The sequence below is a fragment of the Phaethon lepturus genome, unplaced genomic scaffold (genome assembly GCF_000687285.1).
Source record: "Phaethon lepturus isolate BGI_N335 unplaced genomic scaffold, ASM68728v1 scaffold19488, whole genome shotgun sequence".
NCBI lineage: Eukaryota > Metazoa > Chordata > Aves > Phaethontiformes > Phaethontidae > Phaethon > Phaethon lepturus.
This window is the reverse complement of record NW_010559962.1, coordinates 3,810-30,179: the sequence shown is the minus strand read 5'-3', so window position 1 is coordinate 30,179 and position 26,370 is coordinate 3,810. Positions and strand designations below refer to the sequence as shown.

The following is a 26,370-nucleotide window of genomic DNA, read 5'->3' as shown; positions in this document are numbered from 1 at the left end:
TATGAGAGTCTTGCCTTGCTTTTTATTTTTTACTGTCCATTGAAAAGTATGGGAAGGTTGGAGGTGGAATTTTTAATTTTAAGTGCTGCTGTGACTTTCCCTCAAAGTCACTTTTTCATTATGACTCCTGACAGAGAAGTTTTTGTATAGAGTTTCTAGTCTGTGAACCAGACTAGAGTTGTCATGTTGGAGATAATCTCATCCTGACCCAGCCTCGTGCAGCTAAATGCCAGACCTGTCCCTTTGTTTTCAACTCTGCAGGCCTTCTTTTTTCTGATGCTTTCATCTCTTGCCAAATAACTCTGTTGACATCAAGCTGAGGGTTTTTCCATTGGACTTCCATTATAGGGCACACCAAATATTTTCTTTTTTTTCTAGTTACATTTTAACTTCTTTTTACCTCTCTGTCTTAGAACGTTTAACAAATGTTAATTAGTATTCCAGAGCATTTCTCTGAGATAGTTTACTTACCTTGCAAATGGATATATGCATGTATGAGATGGTTACACCCATGGTCATACAGTGAGGCTATGATAAAGCTGAGGGAAAACATGCACTTCCCGATCCCCATGCACTTGGGAATTACAAAGCTGCATCCTCCCCTCTTAGTGTCTCCTTGCCCAACTTGCTGGCACTGTCGGTCTCCATCTTCTCAGGTGCCAGCACCCTCTGCAGGTTCTTCAGACCTTGAGAATTCTTCTGATTCACCGTTTTGAAGGATAGTCAGAAATGTACTCACGAGGGTTTGTGCTCCACTGAATGATGCTCGTGGGTAAAGCTGATGCGTCGTTTCCATATGGTATGTAAGAGATGTGCACAACGTAGTTCATACAGTTAGCTTAGCCTAAGTGACTTTGACCTTCTCTTTACATAGTTGCTGGCAGAAAGGCGCCTGGCTGAGTTCCAGAATGTTCAGTGATGTTCAGTGATGGTCCATTCGTCAGGTCGGAGCTCCCCCAAATGACAATTTTTTCCCTCAGTTGTCTGTGTATCCCTAAGCAGGCCGGGCAACGTGCATGATTTATGCGAGTACTTTAGCGTGAAGTTTTCACTGCAGGCTTTTTGAAAAGATTGTGTTTTTTTATACACTGTAGCTTTCTCATGACCTAACGCGTTTAAAGGAGCATTATGAAAGAAAGATGAAAGATTTGATGACAAACACTGTGGGAGCAGTAGAGATTCAGCAACTAAAGCAAAAACATGAGCTGAAGGTAGTGTAGTTGATTTTTGTAATTAGCTATGTTTAAATGATTGCTTTTCCAACACAGACAATGTATTATTTTTTTAATAGTAACTTGAAAAAGCGAACAGTAATTTGTATGAAATGAGTTCTAAAGGTGCTGGATTATTACGCAGTTTGTTTTAAAAGTACTTTGTCAGGGGCCTTTCCTCATGCTTATTTTTAAGGGTAGCAGGTTCAGAAGGTGAGATAGGGCATCGTCCTTCCCTGCCGACTGTGCCCGTACCCCAGAGGGTGAGCCAGGCGTACAGCCCTGGCACCTGCCTGAGCGCGGGGGGAGTGCCCCAGGGCGAGCCCAGGCACCCCGGCCACGTGGGATCAAACTGGGGGGTCAGAGCTCCGCTGCTCTCCATTCTGACTTCTCCAGGCTGAAACGGCTGCCTTTTTGCTAAAAGCTTCGGCACAAACTGAGAAATTGCCTGCTGGCAGCAAAGGCAGCTTTGGTTGTGTTCTGATGTCGTTGACGATGTCAGCACAGCTCTGACAGCAGTGGGGATTTTTTGTGGTGGTGGCATTTTGGGAAAGCAAAGGTACAAGGCAGGTTTTTTTAATAAACACTTCCTAGCAAAACAACACTTCATTTTTTTTTTTTTGCATGAAATTTCTTTTTGCTGTAGTAGTGTACTATAAAATTATGCAATTATTAATTAAATCAACTTATTTCTTCAATTAATACAATTATTAGCTGTAACATTTTCTGCAAACCAGTGTTTATTTAAGAATATAGTTAATATAGAACTGAATCTAGGGGATTATCCTTAGGTTAGAAATACTTCGGCAGAGCTAGTGGGACACTGGAGAATGGACAAGAACCCTGGCTGTTAATGACCTGTTCATAGTGTTTATTTGTTGTATAATGTGAAGCTGAGCATTTGAGATAATTCTGAGTTCACAGGTTTGATGCAGAAGGGTTCTTAAGCATTTCTGCTATTTTAGGCTCAGATACAATATTGCCATGAAGTCAGTCCTTTTCTCCAAGTTTGATTTTATTAAGAAAAGGTACAGGTGCTCAGATCTGAGCTTTGATGGATCTGTTTACTTAGTAAAAATCTTTGACTTTGGGCTGTATTTGTAGCATAAACTACTTGACAGTGTTCTTTTAAAAGATATTTTAAGCAAAAGTATTCTGCATTATATGCTCAAACATTTTCCTATTATTCACTGAACATGTAGACTGTATTCTTTATCTTACAGATGCAAAAACTTATGAGAGCTGCTAGAGAAGGTACCAAAGATGGGCTCGAAAAGACAAAAGCAGCTGTGAAAAAGGGTCGTTCTTTCATTAGAACAAAATCTTTTATTTCTCAAGGTATGTGCCAATTATACTGTCTTTGTTACTATCTCTAGTAATTTCTGAGAAAGGAAGTGAATGACTTAGCAGGTTTTTGTACTGGAGACTGAGTACTGGATACATGAAATCAACTTTATATCAATAAAGTATAGTATAATATTCGGTTCAAATGACAGTAAGATCAATGCATCTTGAGTAGTTTTAGGTTTGGGGCAAGAACCTGAGTGACCTGAGAAACCTGAGGACCGCAGAGAAGAGTCCACTTAAAACCACAACAAAAAATCCCACCAAACAGTGTCATAGATGCTATCTAGGTATTGGTATATGGGAGTATGGAAATTCTGTAACTAAGTACTAAGGTACTAAGTCTGTCCCGTTCCCTCCATTGAGTAACTCCTGAATGTCAGGAAAGTGCTGTTATGACATGATTTTCAGTGGAGTGATAGTTGACTATTTAAAAAGATTGTCATGACTAAGGGGTAACAAACACTTTCTGTACTTGAGTGGGAGTAGGGGAAGAAACTGTTGATGAAAGCCAAGTTTGGATTGTGAAAACAAAGTGATCTAAAATCAAAAAGCTAAAAGTATTTGTGTTCTTTCTGTATTTAAGAATAAATGTCAGCCCTCTATCATGAGCCTTAGCAGCAGCAGTCCACAGTTAATTTTTGCAAGAGGCAGGCGTTATTAGCTGAATACAAACTTATTTCTTCTTCAGGATAGGCCTGAGAGGTAGTATGTCTTTCTGCTCAAGTTTCTGCCCAACGAATTGAATGGTGGTAACTTCAGAGCTTATAAAACTACAATTTTAGGAAGCTAAAAGCACGAGTGGACAAGACGTTTTTAGTGAGTGAGCTGACATCCTATCTGTAAGGACCAGGATGCATCTCACAGTTCTGAACTTACCTAATTCACAGACATAAAAAAAGAAAGTTATTTGCACAAACTTTAGTGATCAAAAATGTGTCCTTAACTTAGAATCATAGAACAGTTTGGGTTGGAAGGGATCTTTAAAGGCCATCTAGTCCAAAGCCCCTGCAATGAGCAGGGACATCTTCAACTAGATCAGGTTGCTCAGAGCCCCGTCCAACCTGACCTGGAATGTTTCCAGGGATGAGGCATCTCCCACCTCTCTGGGCAACCTGGGCCAGTGTTTCACCACACTCATTGCAAAAAACTTCTTGCTTATATCTGGTCTGAATCTGCTCTCTTTTAGTTTAAAACCCTTACCCCTCGTCCTCTCACAACAGGCTCTGCTAAAAAGTTTGTCCCCAGACTTCTTGCTGTTGCACCGCAGAAAATGATCTGCTTCGGCAGGGCAGTGTTACAGTGGACCTGGCACTCCTCCTCACGCTTCTAGAGGCTATGTAGCAGACACAGGATATCTGTGCACGGTTTAATCCCTTAGCCACTTCCCAAATCAGCAGGGTGCTAGTGACCAATCCGTCGAATAAAGTCATGAATTCCTCCCAGACAGCAGCCCTGTTTCCCTTATCCCTTTTTGTTCTAAGAGGCAATTTCTCATACTGTTCTTTCTTTCTCTCTTGCTCGGGTCTGCTTGTTTGGCTGGCTGCATGCTGCCACCTACCACTGTGCTCTGGTGGTGCTTTTTAGGTAAAATTATTATGTAGGGAGCAATGCAGAATCCCTTACTCTCACTTCTGACAAAAGCCAACATTTGGCTACTTATTTTAGTTCAGTTATGGAAGGGTGTGTGGAATTTTTTAAAGCTGGATCATGTTATGGGTGTATTTAATTTCTTCCCAACGGTCATTTATTTCGAAACTGCTGGCCCTGGAGCTGCAGTGCTTTAACCCTAGTTGTCATACCCTGCACTCTGGACAGCCCTGTTTAGGCTGTGAAGAGGGAGTAGAGGTCAAGCAAAAGATGCATAGGCTGTCTCCTGCTGTGTAGATTTTAGGATTTTGAGATAACCTTTGAAAGGTGTTCTGTATTAGAGTGCCTATCGGTGGTAGTATTTATGTGATTTCATAGGTCATGCAGAAGTGCTGGGAAATGCCTTTTGTTTGGCAAGTGAAATGGAAATAAGACTCCTGTGTAATTACTGCGCTTGGATGATATCATCCTTGCTTCCCCCTCCCCCTCCTTCTTTCAATCTATATGTTGTAAAAGTTGACATCTTTGTTATTTAATTATTTGTAGATCATAGATCATCATGTCTGGAAGAAGAAGAGTTAAATTTATTTATTGATGTCGACTGTGTGCATACAGAAGCAATTATGACTCCTATGCCCGAAGGATTATCACAGCAGCAGGTAGTAGGCTTTTTGAAATACAGTCTTCTGCCTCTTTTTCCTCCCCTTCCGGTCTGCATCAGTGGCTCCCAAGTGCCTTCCTCTTCAAGCATATTGGCATTTAACATCAATTAAGTGGACATAAAATTTAGAACTAAGTAAGTAGTTTTTTTAAAATTGGTATATGTGCATATAGTTGCATCAGCCCTGAATTCAGCCAGAGATGCAAAATGCTGTTTTGCCTTATAAAATTATCTATAATAATTATATTATTTCACTACCTGAATGCTTAAACTAAATATGATGGGTTTGAGTGAAAAAGAAAAGAGTTTAAACATTTTTATTGAGTCAGAAGACATTGTTTGACATGCTCCAGTATTTCTATTTTAAATGTAGAGAATATCCTGTATACTCTCTGAATCTTAAGGTTTCTCCTGATGAGAAAAACACTTGTCCCAAATGAAGTCAAGTCTACAGAAGAGTGTATTTTGCCATTCTCCACCTCAAACTCTATAGTCACTGTGGAAACCACTTCAAAAAACACTGAAATTGGCACCAGTTAGAAATTTTGGCTGAAAAAAATCCCATGGGTTCATGTTACTGTGTTGTTATGACAAGTAATAACTGTATGAGATTTTTTTTGCTGCTTGTGGTTTCAAGTCATGAGTTGGTGAGTACCTTCAGAAAATGAGGAGAAAAAAAAAAACCCACAAATTAAGGGGCAGTTGAGGACAGTGGTACAAATTTTTTGGTTTGCTTGGCGAGGTTTATTTTTCTAATGTGTTTAGCACAGTGAAGCGCTAATCTTGTAACAATGCACCTACCAAACTGTGTTACGTTACTGTAACATTTCATTATAATGTAAGAGCTCAGCATCAATCTGAATGCTGTCTTTTTCTTCTTTCCAAGTCGGGGTTTAAGAGTTTCACAGGGGTTTTTCTGTAGGTACTTAAAAATAAATATACCCTCTGTTGGAAGAATAGAGTGCTCTTAGTTTGGAGCAAACTAGTAATTGTTGTGCAGGTCATGACGTATGTTGCGTATCTACCCAGGAGGAGCTGCCCAAGTGGAAGGAATGGAGTTAGGAAAGCCAGCGCTCAACTGGAGCTAGTGAGGTGTGAAGGGCAGCAATGAAAGGTTTCTTATATGTGCACTGGCAGCAAAAGGAAGGATAAGAAAAATATGAGTCTGCTGCTTGATGGGGCAGGGACCTAGTGACAAAGGGCACTGAAAAGACCGAGGTACTCAGTGCCACCTTTGCCTCAGCTTTTACCAGCGAGGTTTATCTTCAAGCTCCTGAGCCTGGAGGCAGGTCCTGCTGGAGTGAAGAATTACCTGCAGTTGGGGGGTGCTGGGGTCAGTTGGATGAGTGGTGGTCTGTGGGACCAGATGGGATGGATTTAGGGGTGCTGAGGGTAAGGCCTTTCTCTGTTGTCTAAGATGCCAGCTATCAGATGACTGGTGAATCTCACACCCATCCTCAAGATGAGCAAGAAGGAGGAAAACTAGGATCTAGCTAGTGGCCTCACCACAGTCCCTGTGGAGGTGATGAAGCAAATGCTCCTGGGAGCTATTTCTGGGTTCAGAAGTACAGGAGGGTGATTTGGAACAGTCAGCATAGATGGACCAGAGTCGATCAGTGTCTGACCAGCCCGAGTCCCTTCGAGATGACTGGCTTGTGGGCAGAGGAGAGCAGAGGATTCACCTCTGCTCATTCACCTCTGCTTTAGCAAGGCTTTCAGCAGTCTCCTGAAGGACCCTTCTAGCCGTACAGGTAAGATACCATTTGTGTGGGTGGACTGGAAGGTGGCTGGAAAACAAGCGAGGCCACCATGCTCAGAAGGTTGTAGTCCACAGTACAAAGTCCAGCGGGCGGCCAGTGTTAGTGATGTCCCTCAGGAGTGTATACGGGGCCCATGATGTTTGATGCCTTTCTTAACAACCGGGATACCAGCTGTGGTGCAGGTTTGGAGGCGATACCGAAACGGAGGGGTGCAGCAGGCCATGTGTGGGAGGATGGGGTGCTGCTCAGCGTGGCTTTGATGGGCTGAGATCGAGAAAAAAACTTGAGCAGCTCAACAGAGGCCAACCCAAGTCCTGGCTCAGGGCTGGACTAACCCAGTGCCAGGGCGCGGGCTGGGGGCCGCGGGCTGCGCAGCGGCCCTGGGCATCCCGGCGGGAGAGGGCGAAGGGCAGAAGGCCCCTCCAAGCCGGACGGCTCCGCCACCAAGGAGATGACTTCATGAACGTGCGTGTTTCAGACAGCAGGTGGCACGGCAGCTTTTGTGTAAAATCTGGTGCCCCTTCAAATACTGTGTGTCCCGCGCTGGGTCTCAGTCGGGGGTCTCAGCTTTTGCTTCGTTTTACTACTGGAACCTGAATTCTTGCGGTAAGTTGTTCATGCTTGTGTGCCGCTGTTACTAGCGAAAATGTGAATAAAGTGTAAGGCTCGCGTGCAAGCCTCTTGTAAGCTGCGCGTATCTACTGCAGTAACCTGTACGCACTGTTAAGTGTCTATTTTGTGGATTATAGAGCCTGAAAAAAAAACATTTTCTACAGATGTTTACTCTTTTCAGAAGAATGAACTGTGACTAAAAGTAGAGTTAGTATCCTTTACCAGAGCAGCTGTTAACGTTATACCAAATAAGACGCTGCTAAATCCATTCTAAACACAAATTAGACACAACTAATTTTACTGTTTATATCTTTAAGCGAGGCCTTAGAAGACTTCCTTTGAAATGCCAGTACTTGAAAGAAAATTGTTGCATAACCTGTGGTTAATTTAATAATGCAAAATACAAGTGTGGAGAATTAAAAGTAGCCATGGCAGAGGAGGCAGGAGACTGTGGGGATCAGGAGAAAGTCTGAGTTTTTTGTTTCACGGTCATTTAGGCTAGCTTAAAACAGAAAAAAGAAGCAGTTTTGCTGTCCCGTGTAGTTCTGGGGAGGGGCTTGATCCTGCCCTTGTGCTGTCTTCTCCCTCAGAGTCCCACTTTTTTTCAAAAAAAAAGCCTCATCCAGCCCTGGGATGAGCTGGATTAGGCAATGGATTTGGGTGAAAACAAATCCTTAAAACTAGGAAGAAATCTATTCAAGAACACTAAGAAGTCTAGATTTTAAACCAAATAGGTTCCCCAGTCCTTCCTGTCATGTCACCCACACATGCATCCGGCGTGCGTTTCAGCTGAATTGCAGAAGCAGGAGGTGGAGAAGGAGGTGTGACAAATAGCCTGTAGATTGTAAACATGAGAAATGGTAGCATTTCCTGAAGCTCTTACAACTCTGTCAGTTGGTATGAATATAATGGTAACGCGTGGTAACATCCAAACAGGTTTAGAGGCAGGAGGTTTAGATTAGATGTTAGGAAAAATGTCTTTACGGAGAGTGGTCAAGCATTGGCACAGGCTGCCCAGGGAGGTGTGGAGTCACCATCACTGGAGGTGTTCAGAAAATGTGCGGACGTGGCACTTCGGGACATGGTTTAGTGGGCATGGTGGTGTTGGGTTGATGGTTGGACTTGATGATCTTGAAGATCCTTTCCAACCTTAATGATTCTGTGAAAAAGAACGCTGACTTAGATACTTTCTCAGCGGCACAGTTTATATGGCCTTACTTTAAAAAGGCAATTAATGTTTGCTTGTTTGTCCTTCAAGTTACTCCTAATAAATTTATAAAACATATTTTAAAAAGAAAACTAACCTCAAAGACTGATTTGGAAAACTGGTTACCTATTTTGTTGCAGCAATTCACTGGAGTAGCCAACATCTATACCTATTATTATTTATATCAATGCCTAAATTTATACATCTAAAATTAAAAGACGAGTTTCAAAAGTAAAGCTTAGAACTGCAACAGTCGGCAAAGAATATAGATATAGATACAATAACTGTTGTAGTCTTGAAATTATTTTAAAGTAATAGTAAATTTAATTACCTTTGAAGAGGTACAGTATTATTTTATTGCAGTTCCAGTATTGCTTTGTGTTTGAAGTTTTTTGAAATTTTTTGTTTGAATTTTTTTTTTTTAAATTGCTCTGTGTTTCTTGTGTTTTATTAATGCAAGAATTTTATCATCAGCATTTCCAACTATGATGAACATGTTACCTTCAGACAAAACTTTATTTCTTCAACAGGTTGTGAGAAGGTATATTTTGGGCTCTGTAGTTGACAGTGAAAAGAATTACGTGGATGCTCTCAAAAGAATCCTGGAGGTACCTTAATATCTCTTGCATTTTTTAATTTGGAAATTTAAAAATAATCAAATCATTAAAGAATCTGTGGCACAACTAAACATCGCTTTTGCTACAGATGCTTCATGCCAAATGTTCAGAGATTTTGTGTGTGTATCCTGTTACACAAGTTGTTTTTTTCTGCTTATAGAAGATATCTTTTTTGTCTGTTTAAATTTATTTTTGTTGTTTTGTTTTTTTTTTTTTTTCCCCACAGCAATATGAGAAGCCCCTTTCAGATATGGAACCAAAATTATTGAGTGAAAGAAAACTCAAAATGGTCTTTTATCGAATTAAGGAAATTCTTCAGTGCCATTCAATGTTTCAGATTGCGCTGGCGAGTCGTGTGTCTGAGTGGGACTCTGTTGAAATGATTGGTGATGTCTTTGTTGCTTCAGTAAGCAAATGCATCTGAACAGATAATATGTTTTTATTTTAAGCATGTTATTCCATCTCCATATCTTTCTGTCTAACGTGGCCACTTTGTTCCTATATTCTCCAATGCCTGTGGCAACTGCCAGAGTATGTATGTACCATCCTGGTAAGGAAAGTGACACCAACACATGTCTTCAGCTTGGTTGGCAGATGTGAAAGGATTGTGGGCAAAATTTTCAGGCTTTGATCAAGCTTTCAGACATTTAAGTAAACAGTTTCTTTTTCTGAGATGATAGAGATTCACAAACCCACCAAAATTAAGGTGAGATTGAGGCTCAGCATCTCTTAAAAAGTAGGTAGTCATACATAGTATGTTTGTTGGGAGTAGGAAAAAAACACAGTAGGTGATGTCCTGAACTCCTGGGTTTGAACTGAGCCTGGGGCACAGGTAAAGAGTACTTTACTTGTAAAACACTATCCCATGCTTAATGGAAGTCCACCCGGTAAAGGACTGAACTAGCCACTGCTTTAAATTAAAGAATACAAGTGGCCTTGGTTGCTAAGAAAGACATTGTTCCTGCCGTGAGCGTGTGGACGGCAAAGGCTGCCTACCTGCTGGTTTGAGTGCTTTGGTTTGTTGCCACCCAGCTGCTGGAAATTACCACTTTTTCATGCCTGCTGTAAGAGAGCTGGGGTCTGTGTCTCTGAGAGCCTTGACCCCATTTTGGTCAAAATGAAACAGTTACTAAAGATTTGCTGTTTAAAGCAAACCTGTCTTGTTTTGGCTGAGGGAAGTTGGGTAGTGTTAATGAGATCAGCTCTGCAGAAGAGAGGGGTAAAATTACTAAGGAGGCTGTGGGCAGCAATCTTACACTTCACGTGGCTGTTTGCAAGCCACACGATCTGTCTGCTTTCCAGGTAAAACCTTACCAGTGGCAGATGGGCAGCAGTGAGATGATCAGGGGATCCCAGCAGTTGCTTTAAATCTCAGTGGCTGCCCTTTGATCGCCCATAGTCCCCAGGCTCTTGCCCTAGTGTCCTAGCCAAGATGAAGCTATTTTTGTAACTTTAGTTTTTGTAATTCACAGCTGTTACATCTTTAGGTTTTCAACCTGGCTTCTACAGAAAGGTTATTCCACCAGTATTTCTGGCCAAGCAAAGACCTTAGCTCCAAGCAAGGCGAGTCCTTAATGGTCAGAGGTTTGGATAGTTGTGCTTTCCAGGGATCTTTTGTGTTTATAGTTAATGTTTACCCTTTTATGTTTTCAGTTTTCTAAATCTATGGTATTGGATGCATACAGCGAGTATGTAAACAACTTCAGTACAGCAGTCGGGATTCTCAAGAAATCATGTGCCACCAAACCTGCCTTTTTAGACTTCTTAAAGGTGCGTTTGTTCAATCTTAAACCAAGCTGGGCATATGATATAAATAAGACAGCATAAATTATAAGTTTATATAAGGAAATTTGACGGCTGACACTGTATCATGTATGACTGTTTTAATGACTCTGGTTTTATGTTTTATGGGTTTAGAACAAAAAAAATCCCCAGAGTGTTCACTTCCAGTACTGTACTTTCAGAATAATAATGTGATGTTAAATCTAGGATGAATTTTGAAGTGTAGAGTGGTTTTGTTGTTGTTCAGATCCGTTTTTTGGTGTTTGCATGACTGTACTTGGCAAAACATTTGGATTCTTTCATAGCAGGTGAATTTCAAATAATAGTTCACCATCTGAGGCATCTTCTTATTTGGGATTTATTTTACTTCTGACTTCTTTATTGTGTTGTGCAGAGTGGTGTAACTAGATTTCCATTCCATGACAATTTCCTAGTATTTTGAAAATCATGTTTCCAATTTGCAGTTGAAACGGAAAATTTTTGTGCAGAATGCATATTACCCTGATGAATATGATGCTTCTGATGATGGGAATTGAGAGGCTGGTACATGCAGTAGAAGTACTGTAAATCCCTAGGGAGGATAACTTTAAAAAGGGCACACAACATCCATTGCAAGGCTTTTAGTCTGTCTGTGACACTGCTGAAGCCTGCAAGCTCTGCTTGTCTCATTCCCTGAGAGTCCTGGATTGAGTTGTGCCTCTCAGAGCTGTCACCCTGTCGGGTCTGTTGCAGTGGTCCACCAAACACTGAAATTGGGTGCCCGAGGCAAACTAAATAGTGAAGCTCTTAGGTTGCCTAGAGGTTGGTGATGGGGGGCTGTTTCCTAATCTGTCTTCAGATCTTAAAATTAACTAACAACTTTTTGGAGTGTGGCCACCACTACACAGGATTATATTCTGGAAGCCTTAGGCACCATGAAGATCAAACCCTCTAGCGAGCGTATAGTCACTTCATGCCTCTCACGCTGTTAAAAGCCCGTTTTTCCAGCAGAGGCATAACTTACACATCTCATCACTGCTTGTCATGCCGGCACTGGTACTGCCCAGAGCTGGGGACTCACAGCTGAACTCTGAGGACAGAAGGCATTTCTGTACCTTCCTTTTTTTGTTTGCCCACCAGCAACAAAGACCAGAATCTTCAACTGCTGCTGTTTGAGGGGGGAAAAAAAAAGTTTGTGTATATAAATATGGAAATAAATTGTTGTGAAGCTGATAGTTGTAGCAATAAATATCAATTTAAGCACACCACCATTTTATTATTGTTTGTGTTTGCTTTCTTTTTAATGTTGAGTATTTCCTCTACTCTCCTTTTTTTTTGGATTAACTGTGATTCTGGCCCCAAATATTTCCAAATGCTGAAATATCTTATACAAACAGAGCTTTTCTGCACATGCAAATGAAATTTATGTGGTTTTATCTGCCAGTCCCAATAACCAAAATAATGGATTCTTATGTTTTTCCTTCCAAATATAAATCAGTGTTCTTTTAATAAAGAAAATTAAAACCTTTTTGTTTGCGTAACAATGAGATTATGATGTTTTCCTTAGATTTCCTCTTAAAAACACATAGGTAGTTAGAGATTTATAGTCTCTTAACCCCAAGAAACAGAGCAGCAATAGCAAATTATGGACTATAAATCAACAGATCACTTACATCTCTCAAATTTAACACCTTGAACAAGTACATTCCCTTTGTTATGCTTGAAGTTAAGCAGATGTTTCAGTGCACTGCTTATGTAAAAAGCATGAATGTGCTGTATTGATATATACTTAGGTGCTGCACTGCTGGTGTAGCTTTATCCTAGCTGTATTTATTGAAGGAGGAGATTTCAGTTCAGTGACATGCCATCATTTTACTAGTGTTCTTATTTTTTTTGAAGATTTAATATTTTAAAGTGAAATCTTTATAGTAAATGGAATCTTTACAGTACCACTGTTACAATTACTATAAAAGATGTAGAAGAATTTTCAGGAAATGTTTTCCTTCATTCTGTAACTGACGGAAATACGCTCACATATAGTAAACAGTGTGGCTTTCTCGCATTGCAGCAGTGCCAGGAGTCAAGCCCCGATCGAATTACACTGTATGGTTTAATGATGAAACCTATCCAGCGCTTTCCACAGTTCATTCTGCTATTGCAGGTAAATAATGTTTACCAAAGGGATGCTCTTGTTGCATTCTTCTGTGGTTTGCTTGTGGGATGGCATGGTAGCTGCCTTCTGTTGGAAGAGCACACTGTCGGAGGTGACCACTGGATCATGGGGAAAAAACAAAGATAAAATTTCAGTGTATCGTAATGTGCTGATCTCGTAGTCTGATTGCAGGGACAGGCAGTAAATACACTGCAGGAAGATCTGTGTAAACTAGATTTACTCTAGATTACTTGCTAGGTTAGATTAAGCTTGTAAGCCACTTTGCAGTAAAGCTGTATTCAAATGTGCTACTTGTTCATATCAGGTCGTTAGGTAATAACACTTCAAAGTGCCACTAGGAACTTTGTGGCATTACTTACCCTTTAAGAAAAATACAAGAGGATGTAATTCATGCCTTGGATAGTTCAGAATACATGTGGGATGTGGAACAAAAGTGCACACTCTCTCTGACTGCTTGGCTGACTGGACCTGCTTGTGTTGCAGCTTCCTTCTGACCTGCAGCGTCTTGTTTTTCTTCCCATGGAAATTGAGGATTTGAGAGGGAGTCCTTGGGTCTTCTCTTAAAAGGGAGTCGAGCTGTAGGAAAAGAAGAGTTCCCCAGCGTAGACTTGCCCCAGACCAACTTTGTTACTCCTTCCAGACCACAGCAGGTCTATCCCAGCGAGCGCTACGAGTTAGCTGGGTTTTGCAGGTGCCATAGGCGGAGGCCAGGCTTTGGGATGCAGGTCCAGGAATGACTGTGGGAGAAGGAGCAGAGGTAGTCGTGGGGGGAGCATGCGGGTCGTGGCAAGAGTTTTTGAGTTAGCAGAAGGAACGGAGTTTATTGCGGCAGGAAGCCAGAGTGAATACGTAGGGATTTTTAAGCACTGTGGGCAAGAAGCAAAAATTTCACTCAAATTGTTTCACTGCATGCCTACAAAAGGGAAAGATTTTTAGAGGCTCTTGCAACCTCCATGAAGTCGTCTACTTTGGGATGAGTGTGCTGCCAGTGTTTTAGTGAGAAATAAGTAATAAAGATAATACCATATTATTATGTTAGAAAATAACAGAAAAGTTTAATTTTAAATCATTGCTTACAGACACCTGCATATTATATTAGAATATTGACTTTCAAATTGTGCTTAATATTATGTGGATTTTCTAATTTACCTTCACATTTGCATTTTTTACACTCATTTTCAAGTTCCTTTACTGTACTTCCTTCCTGTAAATAAGCAGTATGTGACCCCATTCAGTATCTTTTTTAAGACCTATTCAGGTATTCAGGAAAATAAGCAATCTGCTGTTTCAATATTCATTAGGTGTTCATTGGTCATGCTCTTTAGTATTGCTTGGGTAAAGAATGCAGCAGTAACATTACATCCTGTAATCTTCTGAACTTAACTTTTAAATTAAAGCTGAAATTTAATTTTTAAGTGTTTTTATTTTGTTTTGTTTTATGACTTCCCCTCAGGATATGTTGAAGAACACTAATAAAGGGCATCCTGATAGATTACCTCTACAGATGGCTCTTACAGAACTCGAAACACTGGCAGAGAAGTTAAATGAAAGAAAAAGGGATGCAGATCAGCGCTGTGAAATAAAACAAATAGCAAAAGCAATGAACGAACGTTACCTGAACAAGGTTAGGAAGTAAGAATGTGTGATGGAAGAGTTTGTGTATTATTAGTTTCTGGGCCTTGAGCAATCTTTAGAACAGACACCAAAGAGCTGCCTGAGGTTCTTCTGTGGGGTTGTTCTAGTGGTAGGTGTGAGATTGGAGCTACCTCCAGGACTGAATAGGTTCGCTGCTTAAACCACTGTGTGCTGGAGCAGGCGACGTGCTGAAATAGCAGCAGCTGTATTAGTGTTCTTTGGCAATGTATAGGTAAAGCTGTTCCCTCATCCTGTAGTAAAGTCTCATGCACATCTTCTGATAAATTCAAAACTGAATTTTGAATTTATCCTGGAACTGGGGAATTATTCCATATAAAGGAAGGAAGCAGTTCCTTCTATTTCAGTGCTTCTGGCTATGGAGCAGTTCAAGATACACTATTGAAGGTGTCCAACATCTTCCTTGTTTTAATGAACATCCCAGTCTATTTCATTCATGTATTCGGATTATTCAATAGAAATGTCTTTAAAGAACTGCAGAAGACATTCAGAAGGAAGGAAGTAACCATCTTCTTCATTTGAGTATGTCGGTAGCGATCTTGCTGTGGATATATGTATGCTTGTCTTATTTGCATCATACATATTTCCTCCTTTCCTATGAGATGGGGCATAAATACTTCAATTATTGCTGTCATGAGGTTACAGATGATTATACTGAACTCATTCTGGGGTGGAGTAATGGGGACATGCTGATAGAATGCAAGGAGTATTTTTGTTTGTGATGCATAAAAACAGTTTTCTGAAAAGAAAGTAGTCAGCACATACTTGTTTTAGGCTATTTATTAAAAAAAATGGGATACTGAATTTATTGTCATAGTGGAACAGTATTTCCATTCTAAGTGCATTAGAAGATGGATTCAGACATTTTACTTTCTAGTTTTCATACTCCTGCTTCTTGAAGCAGCTGCTAGTCATCTACAAGTGGTTGAAGGACTTCAAGACACGGAATGTGTGTTTTAAGAGGTGGTACAGGTTTCCTTTTGTTAGTCTATATAAACTGTAAAATCTTGTATATTCTATACCAGGGAGACAAATCGAGATATACCTGGATCCAGTACTCTTCCTCCTCCCACCCTGACTTCCCCCTTTGTGATGTCTGGGACCATGCGTAGCACTTAAATGGGCTGTGAAAGAAGGGATGAGGGAAGGAAACAACTGAAATTTTGGAAGCTATGTTGTTTTTTTTTTTTCTCTAGGGGACCTTTATCAGTGTGGAAGGTTTTCAGAGCACTTAACATTCCCTATTAAGACCGAAAACCCCTGCAGGCCATACTGCTGGCAGCAGAAGTTACTGTTTCTCTAAATGAAAAGCAAATCAGCAAAGCAGCTTAATTCACTTGGCAAATCCACCTGCAAACACTTGTGCTAGGATGGCAAGTGATAACCCATTGTATTTTCTTTTATTTTTTTGCACTGGATGTTAGATGTACCATGTATAATAAATAATGTTGATTGTTTTTAAAATCTAGCTACTCAGCAGTGGAAACAGATACCTCATACGGACTGATGATATGGTTGAGACTGTTTACAATGACAAAGGAGAAATTATCAAAACAAAAGAACGACGACTTTTCATGCTAAACGATGTGCTGATGTGTGCCACAGTAAATATTCGGTAAGACGTGATTCATGTTTCTAAAATGATCATTCACGCTTCAGCTGGAATAAATGGCATTCTGAAATTTTTTTCATTGTTGTTTTTACTATGGCTAATGATTTATAGCAGTAGTAATAATAAATGAATAACTAACTTTTTTACAGTCCTCTAAATTGCCTGATGATGTTTGGAAATTCTAGAGTAAATTTGTAAGAAAATTATATCAGTTGGAGATTACAAACAGAAAGGCTATTCAGTGTCTAGTTATGGCTGTATATTAGTCTTCAGTAGAGTGCAGGCACGCCAAGGTAGGATTTATTTTCTTCCTTAAATTCATACTGTCACACACACAAATCTGTAACTTGGCACAAGTTGCAAATTAAAAAAAAAAAACCACAAAGCTAATGCATGTAGCCATTAAAAACCTGGAACTAACTCACTAGCAGAGTTCCAGCTGGGGAAGTGTTTTTATCTCTTGAGACCAAACATTGAAGGATTAAAGCCGAGGTGCTCTGAAGAAAGTATTTTTTCATAGTGCCTTCTGTGTTTTAGATGGCCATAATTATTATTGTTACTATACCTCTGTGTATACCAAGGTCACACTCACATTCAAATGTTGCTAGTATCATAAATTACGTTATGTGATGGTATATTCTGACAGAGAAAATGTGCACCATTAAAATCTTCCAAGAATGGCTTTTCTTAAGGATAATATGAGTTGTTATCTTAGTTCGTTACTGAAGTATGAACACAGTACATATTCTTGTAAACGTGTGAATGCTTGTCTCATGTTAGTGAATGTAACGTAATGCACATGTAATAACTGCACTTCAGAAAATGCACAAGCTTATGCCCAGTTAACCTAGCAATTCAACTTTTTACTCCTTTACAATTTATTAATTTTTGTAATAACACCTGGGTATTTTCTTACAATTGATTGGTAGGAAATTGCTTTTAACCATTGTTGTCTTGGATTTTTTTTGTAATTGTCCCTGAAGTGGCAACACGCAGTCTGTTTTCATTTTCCGTAAAAGTTCATGATTATGCTAAGCCTCTGGGTTCCTTATTAAGTCAACAGTTCTGGTTATCACTGACAGCACTGATGTTCCCATGGGCATTAACGGGTTCTGAGCAACCTCCTTTGGGATGGTAATTGGACATGCGTGTGTCATGGGGGTTTGCTAACTCTGGAAAAGTTTAATTATGGCTTTCTCTGGAAGTTAAGGTTTCATTTCCAACTCGCTTATTTATATAACAGTGGGGTTTTAGAAAGTTGACTTTATTTCTAGTTTTATTCACTAGCAAAAAAAGGGTTTGTGACTTCCTCGGGCTGTTCAGTTGTGTGTGGGTCCACTTAACAAGCTGTGTGTGTGGATTCAAGATGCCTTCATTAACTGATGGACTGCTCTTAGATTTTTAGTGCAGGAGGAACTACCTTTGTCATGCAAAATATAGTTATAGACTGAAGGAATTAAGCTGCCAAATTTAACGTGTGAAACCTGTATCCAGTCCAGAATTACTCGGTTCAAAATAAGTGTATGCTATAGAATGTACCGCTTGCCTGTTGGGCTCATGTAGGATGAGCTTTATTTCTCCTCATTTTAGCTGTGTAGAAGATAGGATCTTACCTAAGCTGGGTTTCTGTTATAGCAGTGGCTTTCAAGGTGCATGCCTGCAGATACACCCTGGAGCTGTAGGCTTCATCAGAAACTTGACACTTAGCTGCACAGAATGTATCAGCTCACTTTTCTTAACCACCTTTTGTCCAACCTTTACAGAAAAACTCAGATGTTCCAGGAACCCGGGGGCCATTGGTTCCAGACCAATTTTGTACAGCTGTCAAAAGATGTGTATTTCTGCAGAGTACATAACGCTCAGAAGGTCCTTCTTCACATGTAGTGTAGATGACCGTCTCTAACTGGAGACCTTTTAAGTAGCAGGGGTTGGATGGGGTGGATGCTCACCCTAGTGATGGACCAGCTGTGTCCTGCCTTGTCTTGTTTTCGTTCATCTGAACTAGATCGAAAGTTTATAAACATTTACTTAAGCTGTGGCATTTGTGGTTTTTGTTCATATTTGCCTCTTCAATGAAACAAAAGTATGGCTGTGTTGTGAATAGGTAGCTGAGTAGCTGAACATCAGTGAACAAGGCCCTGTTCACAATAAATACATTTTGCAGATTTCTCCCGAGCATTTAACTTGCTATTTCAGTCATGCCTTCTGTGAAGTAAGCCTTTCTTGTTCGCTTTAACCTCTCTTCTGTCCTTTATTATAAAACTTTTGTTATATGTGCTTGAATGTGAATAAGGGAACGAAGGAAACGAAGGAAAAGGAGTATTACTGCCATTTCTATTCCCAGTGAGCTTCCTCAGCATGCCGTTTCCTCTGAAATGCCTGTTGTGAGACACGCTTACTTCAGCAGCAGCACTCGCGTGGGATTGCTCTCAGAAGCCCCAGCAGTTGCAAAGGTCTGCTGGCAAGAACATCCTGGGATGTGGGGCTCAGCAGCCCTTGGGAGGTTACGTTGCCCTTCCTCCTGCCGGTAGTCACTCAAAGGTCCTGCCACCCATATTTCCCTAAACCTAGCAGTTACTTCTCTTCAGTGCTATTTCAAGTACTGTCCTGAAAGACAGCACAATCCAAAAGAATTAGGAAAAGACAGAGCCACGATGTCATCCTAAGCACTTGTTTAAGGGTGTCAAAATGCACGTTGATCTCAAAAGACGGTCATTTATGTTTTGTTATAGAAATGTAGGTACTGTTGTTGGCAGTCCTGTGCTGTTTGTAAACAAGATTATCTGCACCTGCATAGCTGCTTTTTGCACTCACAGAAAAGGCCAGTCACAGAAGTCAGGGTGATGCATGAATTTGTTTGAAGTTGTGCATGGTACTCAGACTGATAAACAGCAGATTCTACAAGCTAAAATAATAAACAGGATGTCATGGAACATAGTTGCTTGTCACAGCAATAATTTGTGCATCTTCCAGCTCTTCCTACGAAAGCAGTGGCACCGTGACAACTGGCCAGAGGTATTTATTGAAGTGGAGCGTACCGCTGGGACAAGTGGAAGTCATTGAGTATGGCAGCAGTGAGGGCCAAGGCGAGAACTGCAGGTTTCCACCCCAGCACTCTGCTGAAAATGTCGTCATTAACTCTAAGCCAAGTAAGTGACAGGAGTTACTGACTTTTACAGACTTTTTTTGTTAAAATCCATGTTTGAATTTCAGTGGACTGCTGAAAACAAAGGAAAGCATTTTGTGCATGAAGACTTCTGTAACATGAACAGTAATATAACTTCATTCTTTGGAAACTGAGAATCCGTGAAGTAATAGTCAGTCTCTTGCCTTGCAACATGAATTACTTGTATTTGTTCTGGTTTAGTTTTATGCATGAATGCATAAAGAGTGTTAAAGAATGAATGTGTGTGGACATTGAAAAAGGTGGTTTGGGTGTGATGTGCCAGCTGTCCCATGGTAGCTGGTCATGTCTATGTTCTTTATCCCCTTGTTAAAGCAAGGAAGTTTCAACAAAAATGACCAGACACCCTGTTGCCATGGAATAAGAGTCTGGGCACAAGTGGTTACTGCAGGGTAGAAGTTGCTTCTCTCAAGCCCATCGTATCCCACCCTTCAAACATAGTAGCAAGTGCTTCAGAAAAAAACTTCAATTTAATTAATGTTTTTGAAACGATATGCCAACAGGTATTTCCTCCTAGCCTCTCTCCAAAAATGACCTCAATCTCCAAAGTCTGCAAGTTCTTTCTGTGCATGTTAATCTCTCCTACAGGCTTGCCAACTACACTCAGGAGGTGTATGGATTTCAAGAGTTTACTCGGTAGCCAGCTTTTCATATATAATGAGTTATTTTTATATCCTGTATTTTGCCTAAATATTGTATTTTTAGGTGCATTTAGTATATCTAGACTGTGATCCCTGTTAATGTACTATAATTTCTTGGGCTTCAGGGCTAGCTCTGGGCATTATTTCACACTACATTTATCTAATATTGCACATGAATTTTCCCACATTTGTGCTGTAAGGAGACATAAATGTTATACTTCAGAATGGTCTGAGGTGCAGCAATACCCCCCATATTCTCCAGGATGGTTATTGTCAGGTATTCTTGCTCCTCCCTTTGTAAATAACCGCAGAAAATTTTTATAGGTACTTATGTCTCAATTTCAAGGATGACTTCATTCTTGTAACTCATTTTAAGCATTCATAGGCTACTTAGACAATGAGATTATAGCTCTCATATTATCATTTACCAGCTGCTGTGTGCATGATCCCAAGAGGAGTGTATATAAGGGAGCATATTACTTAGAATTGGGGGTCCCTCTCGTAGGTGAGCGTGGGAGGAACCACTTGTTGAATATTCCTACTGCGACTTTGTGCAGCAGCTTCACAGCTGATTAGGCCAAGTCCTTGCCTGTCAGCATGACCAGATGGGGAAGTGGAGCACGAGGGGAGAAAGAAAAACCTTCACCCAAGGTTCTGTAGAACCCACTTGAACCTCTTGGCTTTGAGGTTTCTCAGTTTCATGACATTTGGTGACACTATTCACAAAAAATGAAATTGCTTTGTACATCATTTGTAGTCTCAACCTTCAGGTTAAAATGGTACTCAATAGGTAGAAAGATGAGCTAAATTAATTGTTTTCTTGGTAGGCTCTGATCAAATCTTCCTCCAGCTTTAACCAAATGTTTTTGTCAAATGATCCAACTAAACAGAATATAATCAGTCATGAAAGAGGAAGAGCATGGCCTTGCTGTTTGCATGTACTGCTGTGTCTGCGCTAGCTGTTTGAATGCAGACTTGTCCGAATCGGCCTGTATAGACAAGATAGAATATGCACCTAATTGTGTTGGTTATTCTGTAGAGTTGCCCCCTTAGTTCCAGTCTTGGCTGCTAAAGATTACAGAAGCTCAAGAAGTATTGCTTTCCTGCAGAGGAAAAGGACTGGTGAGACTTTGTGTAATGGTGCACTGTTGCTTGTTTATTTGCACCCACCAAGATGCTGCATTTTATAGTTTTATCATGGTAGTTCACATCTTTGGTGAAACTATTGGGTACTTACCACGAATTACAAAGCACTACCAGCAAAATATTGTCGTTCCCTGCCTGAAACTGCATGACTTCGCAGTCGTCCTAAAGTTGTGTCATGTTTCCCTCTGTTTTCAAAGTGTACCAAGGAACTGCTGTGGTAAAATCCCAGTGGCCTCATAGTATGTAGTTTTAATAACATCTAATGATCAAGAACAATTTGGGATGCTGAGGGCAAAATCCTGCTTCCATGATGTAGAACTATGTCTCAGACCTTATTTTCAGCTCTCCTTTCCAGTTTGTGGGAACCAGAGAGATACAGAATCATTGTTCTGTGTAAAAGCATTAAGTAGTATGGGGTCACCTTGTCCATTTCTGGAGGACTGAGAAAAGTCGGTTTGTCTCTGCAGCACACCGGGTTAAGTACATGACCCCTGTAAGGTTGATATTCTTACATTACTGCTGTGATTAGCAAGGATCCTTGATGGATTTTTGTTGTGTCCATGTGAGGATTACTGGTTATTAGTTACATTTCTCTTATCATGGCACTTTTTTCTCCAAAATGCGTTCTATGAAGAGGCAACTGTCATAAGTGTATCTCACTGTTTATTACTGGCTAAATGCAATTGGTTTTCCGCTTTCTCTGACGCTCCAAGAAAGGATAGTAGAGTTTAAACATGCAAACTTTACTTTGGGTGCGACAGAGAAATTAATGGTTGAATTTGAATTCATCCCGTACAGGATGTAATATGCAACTGCTGAAAGGTTGAAAGGTTTTATGAGTACATATAAATCAAGGGCATGCATTAGTATTCTCCTAAGGTGGAAGGCAAGAGCTGTGTGAACTTGGTTTTCACTTGGCAAAATCATCAATTTGCAGTTTTCTACCCAGTGATGCTTTGCATACCAGTCTTTTGTCTCTGAATTCTAGAGGGCAACACATTTAGGGGTTGTTAAGTTCATGTCTTTTTACTAAGCCTTTTGTCTTTTTGGCAGGAGAAACTGTGTGGCCTGAGAGTGTGGCAGGGAAAGCAGGAAAATTTTCCGAGTGTATTCTGCTGCTCCTGTCCTTCCCTGCTGTTCTCCCCAGCACACCAAAAGTAGGCTGTGAATTCTTTTAGTTATGAACATGGAGAAGGATTGAAGTCTGGACTGTTTGGCAGTCCTTTATGGTTCTAATATTGTTTACTAGTGGAGTGCAATTGTAACTTGTGTTTGCTTCCCGTAACAATATTTAAAGCAGAAAGCCCTTCACATTCTCAGTCTTCAGAAAAAATTAGCATGTTTATTGGATTGGCTGCTTGAAAGTCTGTGAGTGTGAGAGACTGGCATCCCAAATGGACAGTTCCTGTGGAAGTAGTTATCTTAACGCTGTGTGCCAAAGAGGCCCGATGTGTTAATTTTCTTCTGTAGAACCATTTGCAGAAAGATGCACGATAAAGTTTTTCCCTAGTAAATCCACATACTGTTTCTGGTAGGCTATTGCTGTTCTCCTCTCCTTCCCAACTCGTCCATGTGGAGAAGCACAGCCACATTCATAGTACTGAAAAGTTGAATTAATATAGGGAAAAGAGGAATATTTTTGGCATGAACAGGAAGTTGTATGTTCTTGGTTTTGATTTACTTGTACTGGAAGAATTGTGTTGTGTAATGGAGTTCAGTAAGAGGTATTTGAAGTGTGTTTTAGGTGGTTATGGGAGCATTTGACTTGTTTTTACGTTAAGATATGAAAACTACTATAATGGTAGATGAGGTTACTAAGTGCAAGAAACAAGAACTGTGATTTGAGACCCGAAAAGAACTCGGCAAAAGTATTATGTAATATGGGGATGACCCTAGGTTATAAAGAGTTGAAAAGCTCAAAAGGAGACACTTTCCTTAATTATATATCTTCCTTATGTAATGTTAACTACTGAATTCTGTTCTTCCACATGGCTGTGTTGATACATGCATTGATTTCACATCTTCTGTTTGTGTATTACCAAAAGTAATGGATTCAGCATTCACATCTGGGATTTTGGTTTGGTTTGATTTTCTTTTCTTTTTCTCTTTTGTTTTTTTTCCAAGATAGCTATAGGTAACCTGTTTATTATGGACCTGGGGAAAGGAACATCAATTTTAAGGGCTCCTGAATTTTAGTAATTGCTCTGTCATGGGTTTGCTTGTGTGTTCATGGGTGAGTCTTGCCACTTCTGTACCTCACTTTCCCAACCTATAAAATATGCTGTGCTCTGGGTGGGAACCCTAAACACTCAAAGGACCTCAGACATCTAATGTGTCCAGAGAGAGTCTAATGGAGGTCACAGATCACTTAAACATGCCCATAGGTAAATTGGTACCTTTGATGATCATGTTACCTCATAGAGGAATTGAAAGAGTAATCAATGACTACTCAAGTACTAGCTTATTGCTAACTATTTATTTTGTGAATTTTTTGCCTTTGTTATTTTAGATGCTGTAAGCATCTAAAGCGATTAACGCATGTGTTCTGACGTTATCTTTTTTGCTAATACATGCTGTCCTGAATGATCTTTAGTTTAAGGGATTTATCTGTTGGCTATTTCCTTGGTTTTTGGTGTATTAGAGATTATTTTTTCTTGTTGACTTTTGAGGAGATTTGCTGGATAGCTATATCCTAGTAAATTATATTCATTCAGTCAAAAAGGGTGAGAAGTTGGATTGAATTTATGGAAGGAGGGGCACAAAGAAAGTTAAATGCTACCTGTACTTTTCTGATAAAAAAGAGGATGTGTGAAAGAGCAATGGATGCAACTTTTTAAAAAATGTCATATTAATATGATGTTTTGAATATGTCTGTCCAAAAAATGTAAAAGTATGGTCAAAGGCAAATTTGTAACCTCTCACCAAAATTTACTGTGTCCCCCTCTAGAAGAATCAGAAGCTGACCTTCACTTCCAAATCACCCATCTATACACAGAATCACTGAAAATACATGTATTTCACTGACCTTTAAAGGGGAACATAGGAACAAAAGTCAAATGCACCGTCCAGAGTTTCAATTTCTTAGACCACTGGCACGTATTATTATGAGTTTGCAACACTTTCCACAAACCATTGGTGGGTCATGAAATGCAGTTTCTGTGCCAAGATGAATCCCTCTCTAATGCCGCAGCAACAGCGACCACCCCGAGCTGTCTGTTCTCTCGTTCCCAAGAATGGAAAGGGTTGGGCTGTAAATGTTTATCACAATGTTTTTATTTAAGAAGACCTGACTGCAGAGACTCTGTAGAAGCAAAGGGAGAGGGCTAAGCATCCTGCCATTTCTGGGTGGGAAACCAGTGCCTGTCAGCAGTGTTCTGCTGCTGGTCACATTCATTAGGAGCCATACACAGCATAGACTATTACTTAAGCAAAGAACCATTTAATCTGAGCCATATGGCTAAAGGCTGAAAGAGAAAATGAGCAAGACCCATGTGTACTATATACCATGCAGTGATGAGCGTAGGAGATAACAGTAAAATGAAAAAACAATTTAGCACGTTTATGTCTATGACTGCGTTTTAATGCTGTTTCTGGTTTCACAAGTTTACAGTTCATAACTGAGATCAAACCTCAGCACTGCTAAACCATGGCTTCTCTCCTTTCCTGGTCAGACTTCCAGAGATACGTTTGAACTCCATTTCCACTTGCCTGTGGCTTTGATCTCTGTGGTTTTTTTGTTTATTGTCAAATGTTGTAGTGACACGATGCTGAAGTGCAGGCATGATTCCTCTCTTCCGAGTTTCCTTGTGCTTGATGCAGTCACTTTGTGTAGGTCTCTGAGTGTTTCCAGGGAAACAGGTAGGGATGTCTGATGGGCTAAAGTGTGTACTTGAGTTTCTGTCAATGTCTTGCTCAGTGGAAGGACAGCTCTTCTCAAAAACCAGAAATAGCGCTGCTGTAATAGCCATTGCCATTATAGCTGTTTTTTTGCTGGTTTGCCTAATCAGAAATATAGACTTGAGTATGGGAAAAAAGTCAGCTTTATCATCACTTTAAGGCTGGACAAAGAGTAAGCAAGTATAAATATTAAGTGGCATATCAACTCTAGCAGTGGTTATAAGGTTTTAAAAAGGATAATGTGCCATGAATTGTTAGGTGAACTAACTTTCATCTCCATGAAATATGTATAAGGTAATAATGTAAATCTTTATTTTAAAACTATTGAAAATAGTACTGTATGCTAAGGGAGAAGTAATATATTCATAAATGTAAACTATCATTGATACATGCGAACAAAAGACCAGAGGTTTTAAATAAATCTAACTCCAAACAGCCTGTTCAGTTGAGCAAACTGGGTGACATTAAATAGTTCACTTGTTAAGCGGATGTATGTTTCTGGCTGGAGGATTAGACATAGAATAAATTAGGTGTTACATGTTTGTCTCACCCACTTAGGATGAGATTCTTCTCTTTGCCTTTCATATTCTTTGTAGTGTTATAGGGCTTGACGTGCACCTCCTATAAACCTTTGTCTGTGTTGCCAGAGGTCTCATCCATGTCTTGACACAGGGTAGTAAAATGAGTAGGAACCTAGCTACAAGCCAGTGAGTACAAAAGAGGGAGGTAAGCTCCTCACAGTACGATTTCCACATAAGTTGTCGTAGATGGTCTGGTGGGAACTCCAAAACCTCTGGCAGCTTGGCCAGTTTACCATCACCGGCAGACCTGTCCTGAGATCCCTGAAGTAGTTTAAATGGCTTCACACGTGCACTTTCACTGCCTGTTTATGTCAGTGTTTATCTTCTCACATCCAGTTCCACTCTTGCCCTTCGCGTCCATGCAGGCACACCCCAGAGGTCCTGTGCAGCGCCTCTCCCTCCTTAGGAGGGCAGGGGCTTCCAGGTCCATGCTGCCCTCAGCCTTCCCTTTTGGGACCCGTGAGAGGAAAGGGCCATGACACCTCTTTTCTTTCACTCTAAAGTCTGTTTGCTTCTAGGATTTTCCTTCCTTGTGGGAACAGAGCCAGGAACTGGGGTTCCTCTGATCCATACCTGCAGTCTGTGTGTAGTCCAGGAAGACACCTGACCGTTGTCCCGGCTAACGTGACGTTGAGGAGCTGGGCTATGTCAGTGTATCGGGGATCCTGTGTTTCTCTCTGCTGTTCCCTACTGCTTTCGCTTCCTTCCTCATCTCTGGCA

At 40.4% G+C, this 26,370-nt stretch overlaps 1 protein-coding gene across 1 annotated transcript in view; it reads left to right on the top strand.

Annotated features, from left to right (window-relative positions):
• ARHGEF10 (Rho guanine nucleotide exchange factor (GEF) 10) overlaps positions 1-19,350 on the top strand; it is a gene marked incomplete at its 3' end in the record, with an annotated part of 32,314 nt that extends 12,964 nt beyond the window's left edge. Inside the window, exons 9-18 of the mRNA XM_010293541.1 lie at positions 1,095-1,211; positions 2,435-2,549; positions 4,692-4,804; positions 8,916-8,993; positions 9,229-9,408; positions 10,656-10,772; positions 12,832-12,924; positions 14,390-14,560; positions 16,059-16,204; positions 19,175-19,350. Coding sequence (XP_010291843.1) covers positions 1,095-1,211; positions 2,435-2,549; positions 4,692-4,804; positions 8,916-8,993; positions 9,229-9,408; positions 10,656-10,772; positions 12,832-12,924; positions 14,390-14,560; positions 16,059-16,204; positions 19,175-19,350 — 1,306 coding nt within the window. The remainder of the gene's footprint in view (positions 1-1,094; positions 1,212-2,434; positions 2,550-4,691; positions 4,805-8,915; positions 8,994-9,228; positions 9,409-10,655; positions 10,773-12,831; positions 12,925-14,389; positions 14,561-16,058; positions 16,205-19,174) is intronic.
• Positions 19,351-26,370: the final 7,020 nt, after the last annotated feature.